The following is an 18552-nucleotide window of genomic DNA, read 5'->3' as shown; positions in this document are numbered from 1 at the left end:
ACTGTTGTACTGATCTCGTATTAAGTGTCATGTGCACTTTTTACACTGTTGTACTGATCTCGTATTAAGTGTCATGTGCACTTTTTACACTGTTGTACTGATCTCGTATTAAGTGTCATGTGCACTTTTTACACTGTTGTACTGATCTCGTATTAAGTGTCATGTGCACTTTTTACACTGTTGTACTGATCTCGTATTAAGTGTCATGTGCACTTTTTACACTGTTGTACTGATCTCGTATTAAGTGTCATGTGCACTTTTTACACAATGTTGATGTAATAGTCGGTTTACACGGTGATAAACTGTAATTGTAATTGAAGTTTAATGCACACTCTTTACACTTACAAACACGAGAAGCTTACTTACAAACACGAGAAGCTTACTTACAAACACGAGAAGCTTACTTACAAACACGAGAAGCTTACTTACAAACACGAGAAGCTTACTTACAAACACGAGAAGCTTACTTACAAACACGAGAAGCTTACTTACAAACACGAGAAGCTTACTTACAAACACGAGAAGCTTACTTACAAACACGAGAAGCTTACTTACAAACACGAGAAGCTTACTTACAAACACGAGAAGCTTACTTACAAACACGAGAAGCTTACTTACAAACACGAGAAGCTTACTTACAAACACGAGAAGCTTACTTACAAACACGAGAAGCTTACTTACAAACACGAGAAGCTTACTTACAAACACGAGAAGCTTACTTACAAACACGAGAAGCTTACTTACAAACACGAGAAGCTTACTTACAAACACGAGAAGCTTACTTACAAACACGAGAAGCTTACTTACAAACACGAGAAGCTTACTTACAAACACGAGAAGCTTACTTACAAACACGAGAAGCTTACTTACAAACACGAGAAGCTTACTTACAAACACGAGAAGCTTACTTACAAACACGAGAAGCTTACTTACAAACACGAGAAGCTTACTTACAAACACGAGAAGCTTACTTACAAACACGAGAAGCTTACTTACAAACACGAGAAGCTTACTTACAAACACGAGAAGCTTACTTACAAACACGAGAAGCTTACTTACAAACACGAGAAGCTTACTTACAAACACGAGAAGCTTACTTACAAACACGAGAAGCTTACTTACAAACACGAGAAGCTTACTTACAAACACGAGAAGCTTACTTACAAACACGAGAAGCTTACTTACAAACACGAGAAGCTTACTTACAAACACGAGAAGCTTACTTACAAACACGAGAAGCTTACTTACAAACACGAGAAGCTTACTTACAAACACGAGAAGCTTACTTACAAACACGAGAAGCTTACTTACAAACACGAGAAGCTTACTTACAAACACGAGAAGCTTACTTACAAACACGAGAAGCTTACTTACAAACACGAGAAGCTTACTTACAAACACGAGAAGCTTACTTACAAACACGAGAAGCTTACTTACAAACACGAGAAGCTTACTTACAAACACGAGAAGCTTACTTACAAACACGAGAAGCTTACTTACAAACACGAGAAGCTTACTTACAAACACGAGAAGCTTACTTACAAACACGAGAAGCTTACTTACAAACACGAGAAGCTTACTTACAAACACGAGAAGCTTACTTACAAACACGAGAAGCTTACTTACAAACACGAGAAGCTTACTTACAAACACGAGAAGCTTACTTACAAACACGAGAAGCTTACTTACAAACACGAGAAGCTTACTTACAAACACGAGAAGCTTTTACTCAATCAAGTGTCTTTACAGATATCACAGGATTATGCGTGGACAATTTCATGGAATCTTTGGAGACTGGGGTGCTGCTGTGTCGGCTGGCCAGGATCATCCAACAGAAAGCTGAAGATTGCAGAAGAGCCGGATTGATCTCAGAGGTAAATTTCCATTTCACTACGACACACCAATTCAGTAATACAGCTTGAGTGTAACGCGCCATCTACTATCAGAAAAGATAGTTGCTGAGTATTAAATATCCTCTGCTGCATTTAAGACATGGTGTCTGCTTTAAAAAACTGCCTGAAGATGGCACCACCTTAAATACTGAAATGGAGCGTTACATCACTATTGTAATAGGCCCACGCAACGCCATCTATCATCAGAAAAGATATCGGAAATTTCTTTTTCTAAAACTCCAACTGTACAGGAACGAAATGTTTAACAACATAAGCCTTTTCAGTTAGGATAGAGCCACCTAGCTGCCAGCGTGAGAAATTCATAAACTGCTCGATTTCTGTCTGTTAAGCAGGTGATTTTCCCTTTCCATACAAATTTGTTGATGTTAAAGTTAATAATAACAATCAGCTACGCTAATAGTAAGTCATCTAGAGAATTTTAAAGCCTTTAATTTCAAGTGGCTGGGTTAAATTGCTAAGTAGTGTGGTCGTAAGCACTTCATGCCAGCCAACATACATCTTAATATTGCCGATAACATAAAAACATTTTTATGGAAAGGGGAAATCTAGCCTCTGTGTTAGCAGACGGAAACGCAGCAGTTTGTGAACTGGTCACGTTGGTGGTAAGATAAATATGCTAATTTATGTGAGAAAAAAAATAAGCTTTGTGGAAAAAATCTAGCGCTGGATTTTACCACAGAACAAATAATACAAACACAACAAAATACCCTCTCAAATTAGTATGTAGTTTAACCTAGGAGCAACAAACACAAGGAGTACGCAGCTAGACTTCAAACACGCTAACGAAGGGTTGTGTACAAATTTCATTGGACGAGCTTTGCGCTGAACTTTTTACGGGTGGGGGGAAGACAATTTCCGAATTTTCCCCTTCCGACGACAGCAGGCGCTAAAGCGTCTAACCAATGAAAAATGTACGCAAGAAAATGCACTGCCGTGCAAAGCACAAAAGCATTTAACGACCAAAACCAAAATATGGAGAAAACCCGCGAAATTCAAACTTTCTTTGCCTTAAGATACCCCAACTTACTTCTTTCAAGTTTATATAGTAGACTTGGAATTTACTAAACAATTTACAGGCCAAACGATATTTCAGAAATATCATTAAAACCATGTCTTAAAACGCGAAAAAAATGCGTTTTGATTTGACTTTTAAAGAAAATAAACACAATAATGCGTTTTTGGTTTGAAAATAATGCAAAAAATTAAAATAATGCATTTTGCAACAAGTCATTTCTCTAAGAACAAAAATTTTAAATTCGAAAATTAGTTCAAAATTGAATTTAACGTATAAAATAAGGAGAAATAAAACCAAAATCTGTAAATCGAAAATTTGGTCGTTAATGCTTTTGTGCTTTGCATGGCAGAGCACGACTTTTGACGGGTTGCGTTCTCCTTGGGTGAGGTGCTGTGTTTGTTGCTCCTAGGTTTAATAAATACAATAATGGTCTTAGTAGGTGTTTCCTTAAAATAAGCCCACAGGGATGTTTATATCTGCGTACTTAATTAGCACGCGCGTTTTACACGTGCACTTCCAATTTCAAAATCTTTATCGACTCGAGCGCGCGCTCGCTATATTAATAACTATCGCTTGTGACGTAGAAAAAACATTTATAGAAACACTTATATTTTCTAAAAGCGTCCAAGTTATAAAATTATTGAATTATATGAATTAAATTATAACAACAACCAAAAATGCTTTCCAAAATATAAAATAACAATCCTCTATGTCACTAGCTATAGTTATTGAAGATATATTCGAAGTCCACGTGCGAAACGCGAGTACCAATGTAGTACTTATAAGCTTATTCCCGTGACGCAGTTAAAACATTTTATACTCAATTTTTGGTTTTATTCAATATTATATTATTATAATATTAATAATAATAATATAATAATATTATATTAATATTGGTAGATAACGTGAAATCCAGGACCAAGAACCTAAGGTGACTCACTGTTCAAACTTTGAAAAGCACGCGTGAATACTGGGAATAGGAAAATCACGGTTAATTTTAGATCAGTGTGGCCAAACTAGGCGTCGCTGAAGTCTATTTCCGACGTAGTTTCGTTGAGAAGCTGGACCGTTAATGTTCAATTTTGACAAAACGGTGCCGTTGTTGTCGGTTAAATGATTAGGCTTAGTGAGTTTTATACCTTTTATTTTTGAAATTGGTTCTTTTAAAGTTTAAGTAACGGTAATTAACCATTCTGTCAAGTAAAAATAACCAGAAAGTTTTTAAATCAAATTAACTGTAATCCATTTCATTTCTAAATTAAAAATTTAATAAACTAAGCCTAACCTAACTTTCTCCCACGTACTGTCGCCTAAGCCCTGACTAAGCCACTCGTAGTGATGGTTGAACAGAATTCTTGAGGCGCTTCAAAGCGGTTGATGTACCTCAGTAAGCCTTCCGATTTAGGCCACACCTACAGTGTTAAAACATCGTGAACAGTGAATCACCTTAGATTCTTGGTCCATGTATGGAAAAACACCTATTGGTTATATCCACCATTACCCGTCGCCTAGTTGTGATTGTAGATACAGTAGCTTCTGATAGATAGCCTAATCCCTTTTGAATAAATTTTCGAATGATTGGATATATCAATTATCGGTGAACTAAAGCCAGGTTCACACTTACCCCTAAAATCGCTTCGTTTAGATAAACTATAATTTCCAAAACCATCGTGAGAAATCGCTTCGCGTTGGTTCGGGAAGCAACTCGTCCAAGTCGGTTCGCTTAAAATCGCTTTCATAACGACAAGGCGGGGAAGTCAAATTGCTCGTATTTTCCTAAATCATGGGGGATAAAATTCTAAATAATGGCAAATAATATTACTGTATGTAGAGTAAACATGGATAGCTAATTGTTTTGGGATAAATAGTAGTATTTTAAAAATTCCGGTCATAATTTGAAATGGCGTTAAGCCCTGGCTATAAGCGAACCGGGGTGAAGCGATTTCGCACGTGTAATCCAAGAATTATAGTTTGCGGTCAAAACTGGAATTCAAACCGACCTAAACTGGGTTTTAAGCTCTACTGTGACCGTGGCTTTAATCCAGTGAAATAACGATATCTCAATGTTGTGTTAGAATATTGCTATAATTATGTACCTTCTACCGGGTCATTTAGAACCTAAGGAAACATAGTTTGTACAAAAAAATCTATATAAAGAAGCCTTAGAACCCCCATTATACCAGCACGTGCCGAAAATGCTCAAAATTTAATAAAGGACTGGAAGGGTCTTTGTGGATACCTGTAATCTTAACTCTATAAAAAATATTGATGGTTATACACTTTTGGCTAAATTGAAAACTTTAATAATAGCACTTCAACGTAGTGATGGAGTTTGGGTAAATGGAACCGCTCCCAAGGACCTCGGGGTCAAAACAATTTAATCAGTGGATGTTGCAAAATAGGTTTACATTCTTTCGCTTCAAAAGGTGCGGTTCTATATAAATGGCTTTCATGTCGCGTCATAATAGCTATAGTGAAAGGCTATTTTCGTTAAAAGTTCCGCCATTGTGCAAAACCTTTCAGGCATGGTCGCCATCTTGACCGGATTTCCTCGCGAAACCTAGTACTTCTTTGTATTCGATAGACGCGTTGGTATTCGTGTAATCTTTACGGTTTATCTTTTTTTTCTTATCCCAACTTCTTTAAAATTCCATTGTTAAGAAATGGCCGACAATTTTCGCTTACTGACCAAAAACTAAAATGTCTTTTTTTGCGTAAGAGTGCTGTTTGTGTATTCCCGCCCATTCTGTTTTTTTAATTTTAACAATAATCGTTTTAAAAGAATAATATTTCGGAAAGGTGACGAGGTAACAGGGTTGAATTTGGTTTTTCTCTTCAAAATTGTCATAGCTTAACGGAATGCGTAATTAGCGTTACTTTTCATTGTCAAAAATTGCGTAACTTCTTAGTTACGACATGGTCGCCGATCCATTGTTATCTCAGGAATTTTAAAGGATTTAAATCAAAGTCAACGGTTACATCATTATTTTTATAATATTTAAAATATTTAGAAATAATTCATTTTATGCGAAATACTTTAATTGTTTAATTTATGCGTTGCAGTTTTAAATTTTTTAAATATTATAAAATTAATTTCATATATTTTTAAGAAATTAATTAATTTGAAGTTCCTCTTTACATTATTAGTTTTAAAATATTTAGATAACAGTTTTGTATTTTTTACGAATTTAACTAAACTTACGTCCATGAAATGTAACATAACCTAATTATTTCATTAATGTAACGTTCATTACTAATATTTTTAATTATGTTTTTCGAAGTATCATAAAATATTTTTAATTTATTTTTTCGAAATATCATGTTTTTTAATTTAATGTTTTGAAATATCATAAAATATTTTTAATTAAATTTCTTTTTCAAAATAAATTAAATTAGTTATTTAAAAATTCGTAGGAACTTAATTAATTATTAAATTATTAATATTAAATATTATCGTTAAAATGGTATTTAAGTCGACACAGAATTAATATCCTATATCGATGGATATTTAACCAAAATATATTTTTAACAGTATTTTAAGTTACTTTGGCATTGATAAATAATATTAAGCGTATTAAGAGACTTAAAATTTCGCTTCGAAAAACTTTAAATTGATGGGATAAAGTTGCGTATCGTGAGACCACCACCATTCCAAACTCTTTTAACATAAATTCAGGTGTCTGTCCAAACTAAAACTAATCGTAAAACACAGGGAAACACTCCTGTTTGAAATTCCCTTTAAAAAAAGACCTGGATCTGTCCAACTCAGAATAATATTAACACTGAGGGGGGAAATACCGTGGTTTTTAACCCCCTTTAAAGAAAAACACCTGTATTTGTCCATACTACGACGATCCATTAAACTGAAAGCCCTTTTAAGGATAAAAATGTGTCTCTGTCCAAACTAAGAAGAGTCACAAAACTAAAGGGGGCGAGTTTAATATCGACTTTCGAAGCCACTTATTAAAAAAATGAAACTAACAAGGAGACTACCCGAGGTGGTTATCGCCGATTTAGTTGAAACTCTGGAGTTAGGTAGACCTTATGTTAGTATGAAAATTGCCAAAGGGAAAATTTGCAATGGGCTTTAGTTTTTCCATGGCAACCGAAAATGTTTTTGATCTTTCAAATAAAAAATCTCCATTTAAAAAAGTATAGAATTTTCTCGGTTTCAACAGGGTACTCACTTAATTTGAAAAAATTAAATTTTCAAAACTTACCCGAAAAGATGAATTTGACTGATTTTATGTAAAATTGTAACAAAATTTGGGTAAACGAGAAAATCCCATTATTTTTTAAATGGAGAGGTCAAAACATTTTCGGTTGCCATAGGAAAATTAAAGCCCATTGCAACTTTTCCCTTTGGCATTTTTCATACTACCATAAGATCCACCTAACTCTAGAGTTTCAACAAAATCGGTGATAACCACCTCCGGTAGGCTCCTTGTAAGTTAAGAGCTAGGAGCAACAAACACAAGGAGAACGCAGTTAGCCTTTAAACACGCTAACGCAATGTTGTATACAAATTTCTTTGGTCGAACCTTCACACTGAACGTTTTACGGAAAGGGGGAAGACAATTTCCGAATTTTCCCCTTCCGACGGCAGCAGGCGCTAAAGCGTCTAACCAATGAAAAATGTACGCAAGAAAATCCACGACTTTTGACGCGTTGCGTTCTCCTTGTGTGGGGTGCTGTGTTTGTTGCTCCTTGGTTAAGAGTAATTATTCACCAATAATTCGACGGGGACCTAGTTTAACGCACCCCCTCCAACCGGGCCTAAAAATGAACTCCCGAAATTTGTGACAGTTTAAATTGCTGCCAAAAATGTCGTCCCGATTGTGAAGGCAATGGACCGAACCGAGTCACTGTCGGGAAATCAATGGGTGAGTGTTAAAAGGCTGGCCCATTATCGCGGCGCGTACGTGCAGTCAGATAAAGCCTTTAATTAATGATTTCCCCAATTAACATTCCCTCGACACGCGAGTTCCCGTTACAAATATTCTTCACGCTTTATTTTTCTATCAATAAACAGTCCCACAAATAGGTGGCGCTAGCAGTCAAACCCTTCGCCTAGCGGAACGTTGCAATGAATCCAGATTTACAATGGGTGGAGCCCGTTGGAGAGCTTCACAACAAGTTGCTTCAATTAAAGGTGTATGAAATTCTATATTTATTGTGGGTTTTTTTTCATTTATGGCACCTGGTTTATTGGAGGGGTGGCGCTAGTTACGTTGGAAAATGTCGTGTTAGCAGACGATTTATTCAGTTTTAAAAGGTGGGTTAAAAAATTATTTAATTTAATTTAGTTTTTCACTCGAAGATCTATTTGGTCCGAGTTTCGCGTCTTTTTGTTTTTTCGAAAACCTATCGGTACGAGCTATTAGTAAGTTTTTAAATTTCTTCAAATTTGTAGGGTTTAGCTTTATTATCCCTTTTCATAATGGACTTACATGTATCTACTTATTCGTTAATTATATAATCCTAGAAAAATATATATTTATGGTGGTAGCCGAGTAATAACAGGTGAAATTTCAATGAAAACAGGCCAAACACTTTCACAAAGACCACATAGCGCTACTTCAGTAGGACTTGCAAACTTATTTATTCTTTGGTTTTAATAATTTTGCTTATGCTCATTCCTATTTGATTGGTATTTTCTGAAGCGTCACCCATAAAGTCGATTTTCAAAATAAAGCTAAGATAGCCTACGAGAAGGGCTATAGTATTTTTCATAATATAGTAAGTCCATAACTGAACTATTTACAAAATTAACGAGATATAGTTCATTAACTATTTATAATGGTTTGTATAAAACTATAACTGTTAAATGAGTGAGTAGGATTTTGATCAAAAATCCACTATTTATCCAGACAACTAGGTTGGCAGGTTTGCCAGATAAACGTTTTATGAGCCCCCCTGGTTCATGAAAAATCGGGCCAAACCTTCTGCCTCTCTATACACACAAGTAAATATACACATAAGTAGTATTTTATAGAATGGTCTATTGTAAAATTTTATTTTTTAAATTTAATATTAACATTGTTGTTGGATTAATATTAGTATTTTTTAACTTTAACAAAATAGGCTATTTCGAAAAAATAAGATTTTTTCGACATTTCGTAATAAGTTTCTTCATTGCCTTTTTAAGATCAAAGTGAAGTACCGTTTAGAATCGGCCAAATAGATGACTTTTAATGACAATTGTTTCTTAATAATCTTCTTAGCCGTTTGGTTTAGATGAAAGTCTAGAATTTTTCCACTTCGGCTAAGATTCGAGTGTAGTATTTTTCCCACTTCGCCTAAGATTCGAGTGTAGTATTTTTCCCACTTCGCCTAAGATTCGAGTGTAGTATTTTTCCCACTTCGCCTAAGATTCGAGTGTAGTATTTTTCCCACTTCGCCTAAGATTCGAGTGTAGTATTTTTCCCACTTCGGCTAAGATTCGAGTGTAGTATTTTTCCCACTTCGGCTAAGATTCGAGTGTAGTATTTTTCCCACTTCGGCTAAGATTCGAGTGTAGTATTTTTCCCACTTCGGCTAAGATTCGAGTGTAGTATAAAAAAAGTTTTATATGAAATATATTTGTCGTTTGGCTAAGATAAAAGTTTTTAATTTTTTCATCAACTGTTAAACTTACTTGGCCAAATCCACCTGTAAACGTTTAGAAAATCGTAGGAAAATATGGCTTCGAATACGCAGCCTAAAACTACATAAATTTTCCACGCTTTTGTAAGTTTCAGCGGCGTTTCAAAAATTAATAGCCCTAGCAGAATTTTTGGACTAAACTTTAAACTGCGCACTTCTCATAAAACAATTTAAGACATTTTGGAATATTTCCATCGCTTGAAAGCGAAAATAACAAAATTGGTTTCTCTCGACTTGGCACTATTGTTGTCCGGATGATAAACGGTGCCATTACAGCGCCCCCTATCGTCGGACGTTCCCCTATTAAACGCCCTAAATATGGCAGTGCGACGATGAAGGGTAGTTGTTTCGAAAGTAGGGACACACGATGATCTATTGTTAGTATTTCTAGGAGGGCGAAGACGATGTTATAAAAGAGAACCACTTTCTCTCTTACGAAATGATTTTCAAACAATGCCCTATTATGTACCTCCATCAATTATGATATTTATTATTTTTACCCCCTCGTCATTTTTCTTAGGAGCCACAAAAAGGCTCGATGGTATTTTTGACAAAGTAATAAAATGGAAGGGATTATAAGCTTTCGATCAAATGTTACAAGCGGTTCATAATAAAATGTGTGGCTTACAAATAAAATAAACTACATATTTTACTATTGAAGCAAGGGTCGGGACGACGCCTAGTAGCTCTTGTTTTCAACAGATGTCGCTATCGTCGACATCAAAACAAGATGCTTAATGTACATTTTGACCCAAAAATCGATTGTTAAAGGTACCCCTCGCGTTGATTGGATCGTTTGTAAATTGGTCAATAACATAAATTACGGCAATTATAAAGAATATTTTTACATGGGATATATAATTTAAGTTAAAGCCAACTAAATAGAGCAAAAGTTGTTTAGATATAATACTCTACAATGACTCTCTGACGACGTTATCATAAGGCTATTTTGAATTTAACTTCCTTGACCATTAATAGATGGCACCACGCTCTCCGCCAAAGTCACTTTTTTTCGAAGAATCTGATAGATTCATTGCCATCTCTATTAACAGGGGTCTTTTCATAATACAGATGGCAATGATAGAGGCGACAGTTACTTTAAATATTTCCATTTATTTTCAGATTTAATATAAAAGGTAATTTTTATAGGAAATAATTGTTTTAAAATCTAGCATTAGTTAGGGCGTCCGAAATAAATCGCACAAAACACAATTATTTTGAGTCCTAGTAGACACGATGAGTTCGTTATTGGTACAAATCCCGTACACTCTAAAGAAAAATTATTTTGGAAATCGTTATAAGTGTTTTAAAAGATTCTTTTGTGAAAAATTGAAACATTATCTCACATGTAAGTGATGCTACATATCTAAAAAAGTGACCTTTAGGTAACACTACCTATAGGTCACTTTTTTAGAATAAAGTCCATGTCAGTGGCAAAAAGTGACTAATGCATTTAAATGATGTAAATAATATCTTTCAGATATGTAGCATCACTTACATGTGAGATAATGTTTAAATTTTTCACAAAAGAACCTGTTAAAACACTTATAGCGGACTAATTCAAACTCGGAAAAAATCGTTGAAAAATAGCCAAAAGAAATAACTAAATTGGGCTACAATTGAGTTTCTAGCCCAAAACCTGGCAACTAATCCAGTATATTTGTCTAAAATAGCACAAATATATTTTTCATTTAATGTTTTTTATTTTTATTAAAATGTATTATTTGCCACTATTTGGCATATAAGCCAGGAAAAGTATTATTCGCCATGTCTGTATTTAACACTTTCGGCCTCATTATTTGACACCTGACTGACATATCAAAATCAGTTTCTGATTTCTGAAATCACTGACAATTGTGAGATGCAAAATTGAAAATGTCGTACTTCTCGAGTAGACAATTACATTAATAAGAAAACAAATTCATCTTTATTATTAATTATAATATAATAATTATTACAATTCGACTTTTAATACTTTGCATTAAACCATAGCTATGAAACTGGAAAATATTTGCATACGAGGTCAACGTTTTTTTGCAAATGATGAAAATGGAATTCCGTTTTAGGTTCATTGACTCGTATCATTTGAATATTAACGAAAGCGACGCTGTTTGGCAAAAAAGACAAAAGAGTCTTGTTAACAATTCTGACACTCTCTTATCCTCGCTTTCTCATTTCTTTATCTCCGCTCAAAAACAAAATGCCCAAATATCCGCCCAATAATGAAGATAAAAATAACAATTGCTTCATTTAACAAAGCAGCTTGAAAACGGGAGGAAATTCCGAACTTAGACCAACAAATGAGGGGGCCAGTCAGCTTAGAGTAATGCCTGACGCCAGCGCTGTGGTGGCCACTTTGGGAAACTTGTCTACTCAAATAAAACTACGTGGATTCCGAACTTAGACCAACAAATGAGGGGGCCAGTCAGCTTAGAGTAATGCCTGACGCCAGCGCTGTGGTGGCCACTTTGGGAAACTTGTCTACTCAAATAAAACTACGTGGATTCCGAACTTAGACCAACAAATGAGGGGACGGTTAGGGCTGTGCGAGTCGAGGTGCGAGTAGTGGTTTCAGGCAAACTAGTCTGGTATCGAGTCGAGCAATATTGAAGTAGTCGAGTAATCGAGTACTTGATTAAGCGGAAACTTTCTCTTATTCGAGTCGAGTAATTCAGAAAAAACGGTGTGGTTAGCACTTTTGCCTCGCAGCAAGAGGAGCCGGGTTAGATTCCCAACTTGGGGCACTGGGTGAAAACTCGGAACAACTCCTTCTGCATTGAGTTTGCAAGTTCTCTCCCCACTGGTTTAAGGGGTTTCCCCCGAGATATTCAGTTACCCCTTTAAAAAAAACTTTAATAGTGAGTGTAGGGAGCTGTTGGCTCGCGTGGCTTGCGGGGCTTGCGGGGCTTGCCACCACCCTCCTACCCATGTAACCCGGCCACCTGAATTAATAGCTTTAAAAGTCGCTTGATGACTTAGGCCGAAGGTGGTGTCTTAATAGTAAAAGAACAATATAGTATACATTTTTTTTAAAATTAGCAATGTACCGTCTGTCCGTATATTGCTTAGGAAGTTAGGACTCCTGAGCTCTAATATCTGTAACGAAGCTAAGCTATACCGATTATTATTAAGAACGTATTTAGGCTCATTGAGAACGTACGGTTCTACCGGTTTATAAGGAGTAACTGGGCCTATCTGAAATTCGCGTTAAAAACCTATTTTATGATTTAAATAAATCGTCAAATTTAGCTTTTATTAAAGTTGTGCAACTTAATTAACAGTTTAATAGTTCTAATGACCGGAACTAAGTGGAAATATGGAATAGGGATAAATTGAAGGGTTACTGTTCGAAAGATTAAGCTTATATCGAGATAGCGGGCTTTGAAAGTAGACTCGTACGTCGTCAATAACATAAATACTTTCACGGTTAGACTCGTACGTCGTCAATAACATAAATATTTTCATGGTTAGACTCGTACGTCGTCAATAACATAAATACTTTCATGGTTAGACTCGTACGTCGTCAATAACATAAATACTTTCACGGTTAGACTCGTACGTCGTCAATAACATAAATATTTTCATGGTTAGACTCGTACGTCGTCAATAACATAAATACTTTCATGGTTAGACTCGTACGTCGTCAATAACATAAATACTTTCATGGTTAGACTCGTACGTCGTCAATAACATAAATACTTTCATGGTTAGACTCGTACGTTCTCAATAACATAAATACTGTCATGGTTAGACTCGTACGTCCTCAATAACATAAATACTTTCATGGTTAGACTCGTACGTCCTCAATAACATAAATACTTTCATGGTTAGACTCGTACGTCGTCAATAACATAAATACTTTCATGGTTAGACTCGTACGTCGTCAATAACATAAATACTTTCATGGTTAGACTCGTACGTCGTCAATAACATAAATACTTTCATGGTTAGACTCGTACGTTCTCAATAACATAAATACTGTCATGGTTAGACTCGTACGTCCTCAATAACATAAATACTTTCATGGTTAGACTCGTACGTCGTCAATAACATAAATACTTTCATGGTTAGACTCGTACGTCGTCAATAACATAAATACTTTCATGGTTAGACTCGTACGTCGTCAATAACATAAATACTTTCATGGTTAGACTCGTACGTCGTCAATAACATAAATACTTTCATGGTTAGACTCGTACGTCGTCAATAACATAAATACTTTCATGGTTAGACTCGTACGTCGTCAATAACATAAATACTTTCATGGTTAGACTCATACGTTCTCAATAACATAAATATTTTCATGGTTAAACTCGTACGTTCTCAATAACATAAATATTTTCATGGTTAAACTCGTACGTTCTCAATAACATAAAAATTGTCATGCTTAAACTCGTACGTTCATGGTTAGTAAAAATATCTTTTATAAAAAAAAATAAAAAAAAAATTGTGGGGGTTAAAGGTTAATGGACCATTTCCTGAATTACTCGACTCTAAAAATAACTCCCATTGTATCAAATCATTTGCCTAATTTATAACGATATCATTCGAAATAAAACAATTAAAAATATTAAAGGAAAAACGTGGATAATTGGTTCCAGGAAAATTCAAATTACTTGGAAAATTGAGGAAATAAAGAGTTTTTAAATTGACTAAGCAAGTCATGGGTATCTTGGAATTTCTCTGTAATTAGCTTATGACTTAATTGAGTCGTATGGGTCGATTCAATCTTTTTCTGGTGTTGGTAAAAGATACTACCACTTTAAAATCTTAACCAAACTTTGAAGAAAATTATTAAATCTCAAACCATTATTTAATTTGGAGTCATATATTTGGTCGACGCTGCAAGATACTACACTTTAATCTTACACGAACGTCGAAAACTCTTATTAAATTTAAAAAATGCATACGAAGTATTTTATTTGGTAAAAAACGCTATTTTATAGGTGCCTATATCTAGACATAAATGTTTAAAATTGGTTAACAACCATTTAAATGGATAGAGAACGTCCGAAAATGGTTATACCAAAAATTTCATGTTAATATTTCCAGTATTTGATTTATTATTAGCAACCAAGTTTCGTGTTTTATCCCCCAGACTCGAGAATCTCAGAACCGCTTGGTTGAACCTACCTGCAGCGCCATCTCGTGAACGAAATATTATTTTACCCGGTTTTATCGTTTTTCGGTCGGAACTGTTGTCTGCTACGACATTCTCCTTCGCTTTTTAACCGAGTTATATTCGTAGATTGTAGTTAATCGTGTTTTTAATATGCCTTACACGCCGCTTTTTCTCAAATTTTTGCCGCTTCATTCTTTTGGCGCTGCACGTAGGTTCAACCGCGATTTCTGAAATTTTTGGAGCCGTTTGATGTAGGTTGCGGAAAAAGTAGCGTAACTTTTTAAATACTTTTCCAATAACTATAAAATTTCATGGACATAATCATTAATATATTTTCTATCATTCTGTATAAAGAACCTCGTAAATTTTGGTTTTGGTGGCAATTCCCTTTAAGTGCTTTTAAGTGCTTTCAAAAGTGTGTTACAAATTACATTAAATGCTACACAGCAACTTTTTTGAAGTTATGCCGTTAAACAACTACCAAAAATTTCGAATTTACTAGTTCTCGCTCGCTAAGCCAATAAACGATTACTTGTTAAACGTATAAAAATATCAATAAGTAAAATCATAAGTAAATAATATCCATCATTTATAATTTGTCGTTTAAATTAAAATTGTTAAACCATGATTAATCATGTGCTATTATTAAGAATATTATTTCAAATTCCTAATATCGAAACGTACACTAATCTCTAATATAATTATTAAATACATATGCCAAGATGTGTTGCGGTACAACTGTATTACTGAACAAGTTAACCATTTAAAAAAAAACAAAAAAATAATAAAAATATTTAAATATCTTTTTTTAATACTAGCCGTTCCCGTCGATGAAATTCAAATGCTGGGAGAACGCCAAACCGCAGTCGTTTTACGCCCGGGACAACATGGAGAACTTCCTGCGTTGGTGTCGAAGAATTGGCGTTCACGAGGCCATCATTTTCGAGTCAGACGGTCTGGGTTAGTACTTTAAATACCAATGTATTATTTAAAATACAACACGCAAAACGCCCCATTTAAGGTTTAAAGAAAAAACCTTAACGTATAAATCTAATAGCCACAGTTTCTAAAATAGCTATAAAATACCTTCTGAAGATATTGGCTTTGCGAATACCTTCCGAAGATATTGGCTTTGCGAATACCTTCCGAAGATATTGGCTTCGCGAATACCTTCCGAAGATATTTTGCTTTGAAACTCCCAGGGCTATAAAGTACCTTAAAATCTTTAGTAATCCAAAATATTTTAGACGTTTTTCTGGGAAATATCTATAAAACATTCTAAAGGTTATAGAGCCCCCTAAAGTCTCTGGTGCCGGGGCGCCACCCCGAAGATGTTTGACGCCGCCCGAAGATATTTGATAAAGTCTTTGTAGAGCTTTGTAGATTTTTTTGAAACGTTTGTACGGTGTACACCTTGGAATTTATCGAATTTACTCACGTGAACTATTTTTATTTTGCAGTTCTGCACCAACAGCCGCGAACGGTGGTGCTGTGTCTGTTGGAGATCGGAAGGATCGCGTCCCGATTCGGGGTGGAGCCTCCGGGTCTGGTCAAATTGGAGAAGGAGATCGAGGACGAGTACGGGGGCGGGGAGTCCGAAGAGACCGCCTCCAACTGCTCGTCGAGGGCGTCGTCGTCACCCATCTTGCTCTGCAGGAGCCGGACGGAGTCCGCCATGTCCTACGGTAGCAACGGCACCTCAAGGACCAGGATACCCTCTGGAGGCAGTTCGCCCAGGAGTTCGCCGAGGTTAGTCTCCCCGCCAAGGGGGCTTTTCGCCAATAGTAGTCTCAAAGGTGGACTAGGATTTAGTTCAGAGGCGTCAACATGGCCGGTCTTGGTAAATGTCGATCTTGACCTTGAAAACGGTGAACTTGACCTTCAAAATGTTAATCTCGAAAATATACCAAAACACTATTATAAAATATAGCTAATATAATCACGATGATCTTGACCTTCAAAATGGTCATCCTGACCTTCAAAATGGCGATGTTTTAAAAGTAGATATGTTCACGCCTGATTTAGTTGAAACTGAGTTATGGTAGCAATAACTGCCGTAGTTATAATCGAGGGGCAGATCACTATGTTACAGGGTGTCCTAATAATCATGATTGAAAATTGACAGGCAAAGCTATAGATTTAATTTTAATTTAATCATGATTTAATCATACGAGGGTGTCCTAATAATCATTGGAGTGAGCTGCCCCTCGGTATTAAACCAAAAGTGTGTCAATCGGACGTATTTCGTAATGAATGTTACGAGCGAAATACAAGTTGGGAGGGGAGAGGGGGAAGTATGCCTTGGGGAGGGAAGGAAGTTAAAACCAACAAATAACGCCTCGTAGTGAGGAACGGGGGAACTAAGTAGCACTAGTCAAAGTTAGTGTATTTTTTGATTTTTCGTCGTTCTGTGGAGATGCTATCGCCATCTACCTACGATATAATACCATAGACTAAAAAAAGATCCAGAAAGGCGACAACAAATAGTCTTTTATGTGTTCGATCTCGAGTCGAGCATTCATTAAACCTTTAGCATACGAAAGTACAGGGATTTGTCACGCTTTTGCAAATTATGTCACTTTTGATTAAACCTAATTCCCCCTGCTGACTTGCTTGGACTTATTAGTTGCATCGCGTATTCAACTTTATCCTAGCTATAAAACTAATTCTACTCATTCATTTCTGGTAATTCAAATTTAATGACTTGATCAAAATTTAGCAGAAGTTCGCCAAGTCGAAACGGTTCCAGTGGTTCCGGAACACCGCCGGCAGCTTCGGAGTTAGACAAAAAAGTATGAAGGCTCAATGAGAAAAGTAGCGTTTAAATTAATTGCTTAATTAATTTAATAATTTTAGGTGATGCACGTTGCCAAAAGCGTTTGCGAAGACACGTCGCGAATCAAAAGGATCAGCGAGGGAAGGTACAAAATCGCCGGCAAGACTGTCTACATCCGGGTGAGTAACTTACTTCTTTAAATGGATTGGTGCGTACGTTCTCATTCAACCTAAATAAGTTCTTTATTGATAATTGAGCCATGGTTCTCACTGTGACTTTGTTCATAAGTCCTTTTTAACTGCTTGATTAGAACCCCGTTTTTTCCAAGATATTATTGACAGTTTGTTTAAGCTGTCGGCTCGACGTGAAGTGGCTCTTTTTTCAACAGATGTCGCTAGCGTCGAAATCAAAACAAGATACTTATGGCCCGAAAGACGGGACATAAATGTACCCATCGCGTTGATTGGCTCGTTTATAAATTTTACAATAATCTAAAATATAGTAATTTTTTTACAAGATTTTTTATATTACGATATATAATTTAGGTTAAAGTGAAATAAGTGGAGTATAAGTTGTTATATTAATTATAAATGGTTCTTTGACGATGTTATTGATTTAGCTTCCTTCACAGTTAATAGATGGTACCACACTCTCCAGTAAATTAGCTTTTTCGAAGATTCATTTCCATCTAAAATAACAGGGGCCTTATCATAATACAGGTGGCAATGATAAGAGCCGAAAATTGCTTTGTTTTGTTAGTGCAATCGTTGTTGAACACCTTTTATAATTAGGAAAAGTTAGAAATAAAATACCAAAAGCGGTAATTAAATATTTGAATATTGAAAACATCGAACATAAACCGTTTTATCTTTAAATTTCCTTCATTACACATAACCGCAAAAATCAAACTACATTGTCACAGTGCAGTTTGAGCAGCATCTGCCACTTAACTTTCCGTAAGCCACTTTTGTACCCTTTGATATAGTATTTTGCACATGGGCCAAATTTTAATTTTTTTGAATATAGCTAAGATAACGTACGTTAATAATATGTTCATCAAAATATAGCATTACTTTAAATA

General features: G+C 35.5%; 1 protein-coding gene across 4 annotated transcripts in view; it reads left to right on the top strand.

Moving 5' to 3' along the window:
- Nucleotides 1–18552, top strand: part of LOC149958933 (growth arrest-specific protein 2-like) — a 119979-nt gene that overhangs the window by 95968 nt on the left and 5459 nt on the right. For 3 of the 4 annotated variants that reach the window (XM_090166298.1, XM_090166296.1, XM_090166295.1), the window contains 5 exons: nucleotides 1750–1874; nucleotides 15514–15655; nucleotides 16156–16444; nucleotides 17415–17487; nucleotides 17552–17650. In XM_090166298.1, coding sequence (XP_090022424.1) covers nucleotides 1750–1874; nucleotides 15514–15655; nucleotides 16156–16444; nucleotides 17415–17487; nucleotides 17552–17650 — 728 coding nt within the window. The remainder of the gene's footprint in view (nucleotides 1–1749; nucleotides 1875–15513; nucleotides 15656–16155; nucleotides 16445–17414; nucleotides 17488–17551; nucleotides 17651–18552) is intronic. The other variant, XM_090166297.1, reaches the window with a different exon arrangement.

The sequence above is a fragment of the Leiobunum rupestre genome, chromosome 2, assembly GCF_980474605.1.
Source record: "Leiobunum rupestre chromosome 2, qqLeiRupe1.1.hap1, whole genome shotgun sequence".
Lineage (NCBI taxonomy): Eukaryota > Metazoa > Arthropoda > Arachnida > Opiliones > Sclerosomatidae > Leiobunum > Leiobunum rupestre.
Note: the sequence above shows the minus strand (reverse complement) of the source record. Positions and strands in the feature narration are given on the sequence as shown.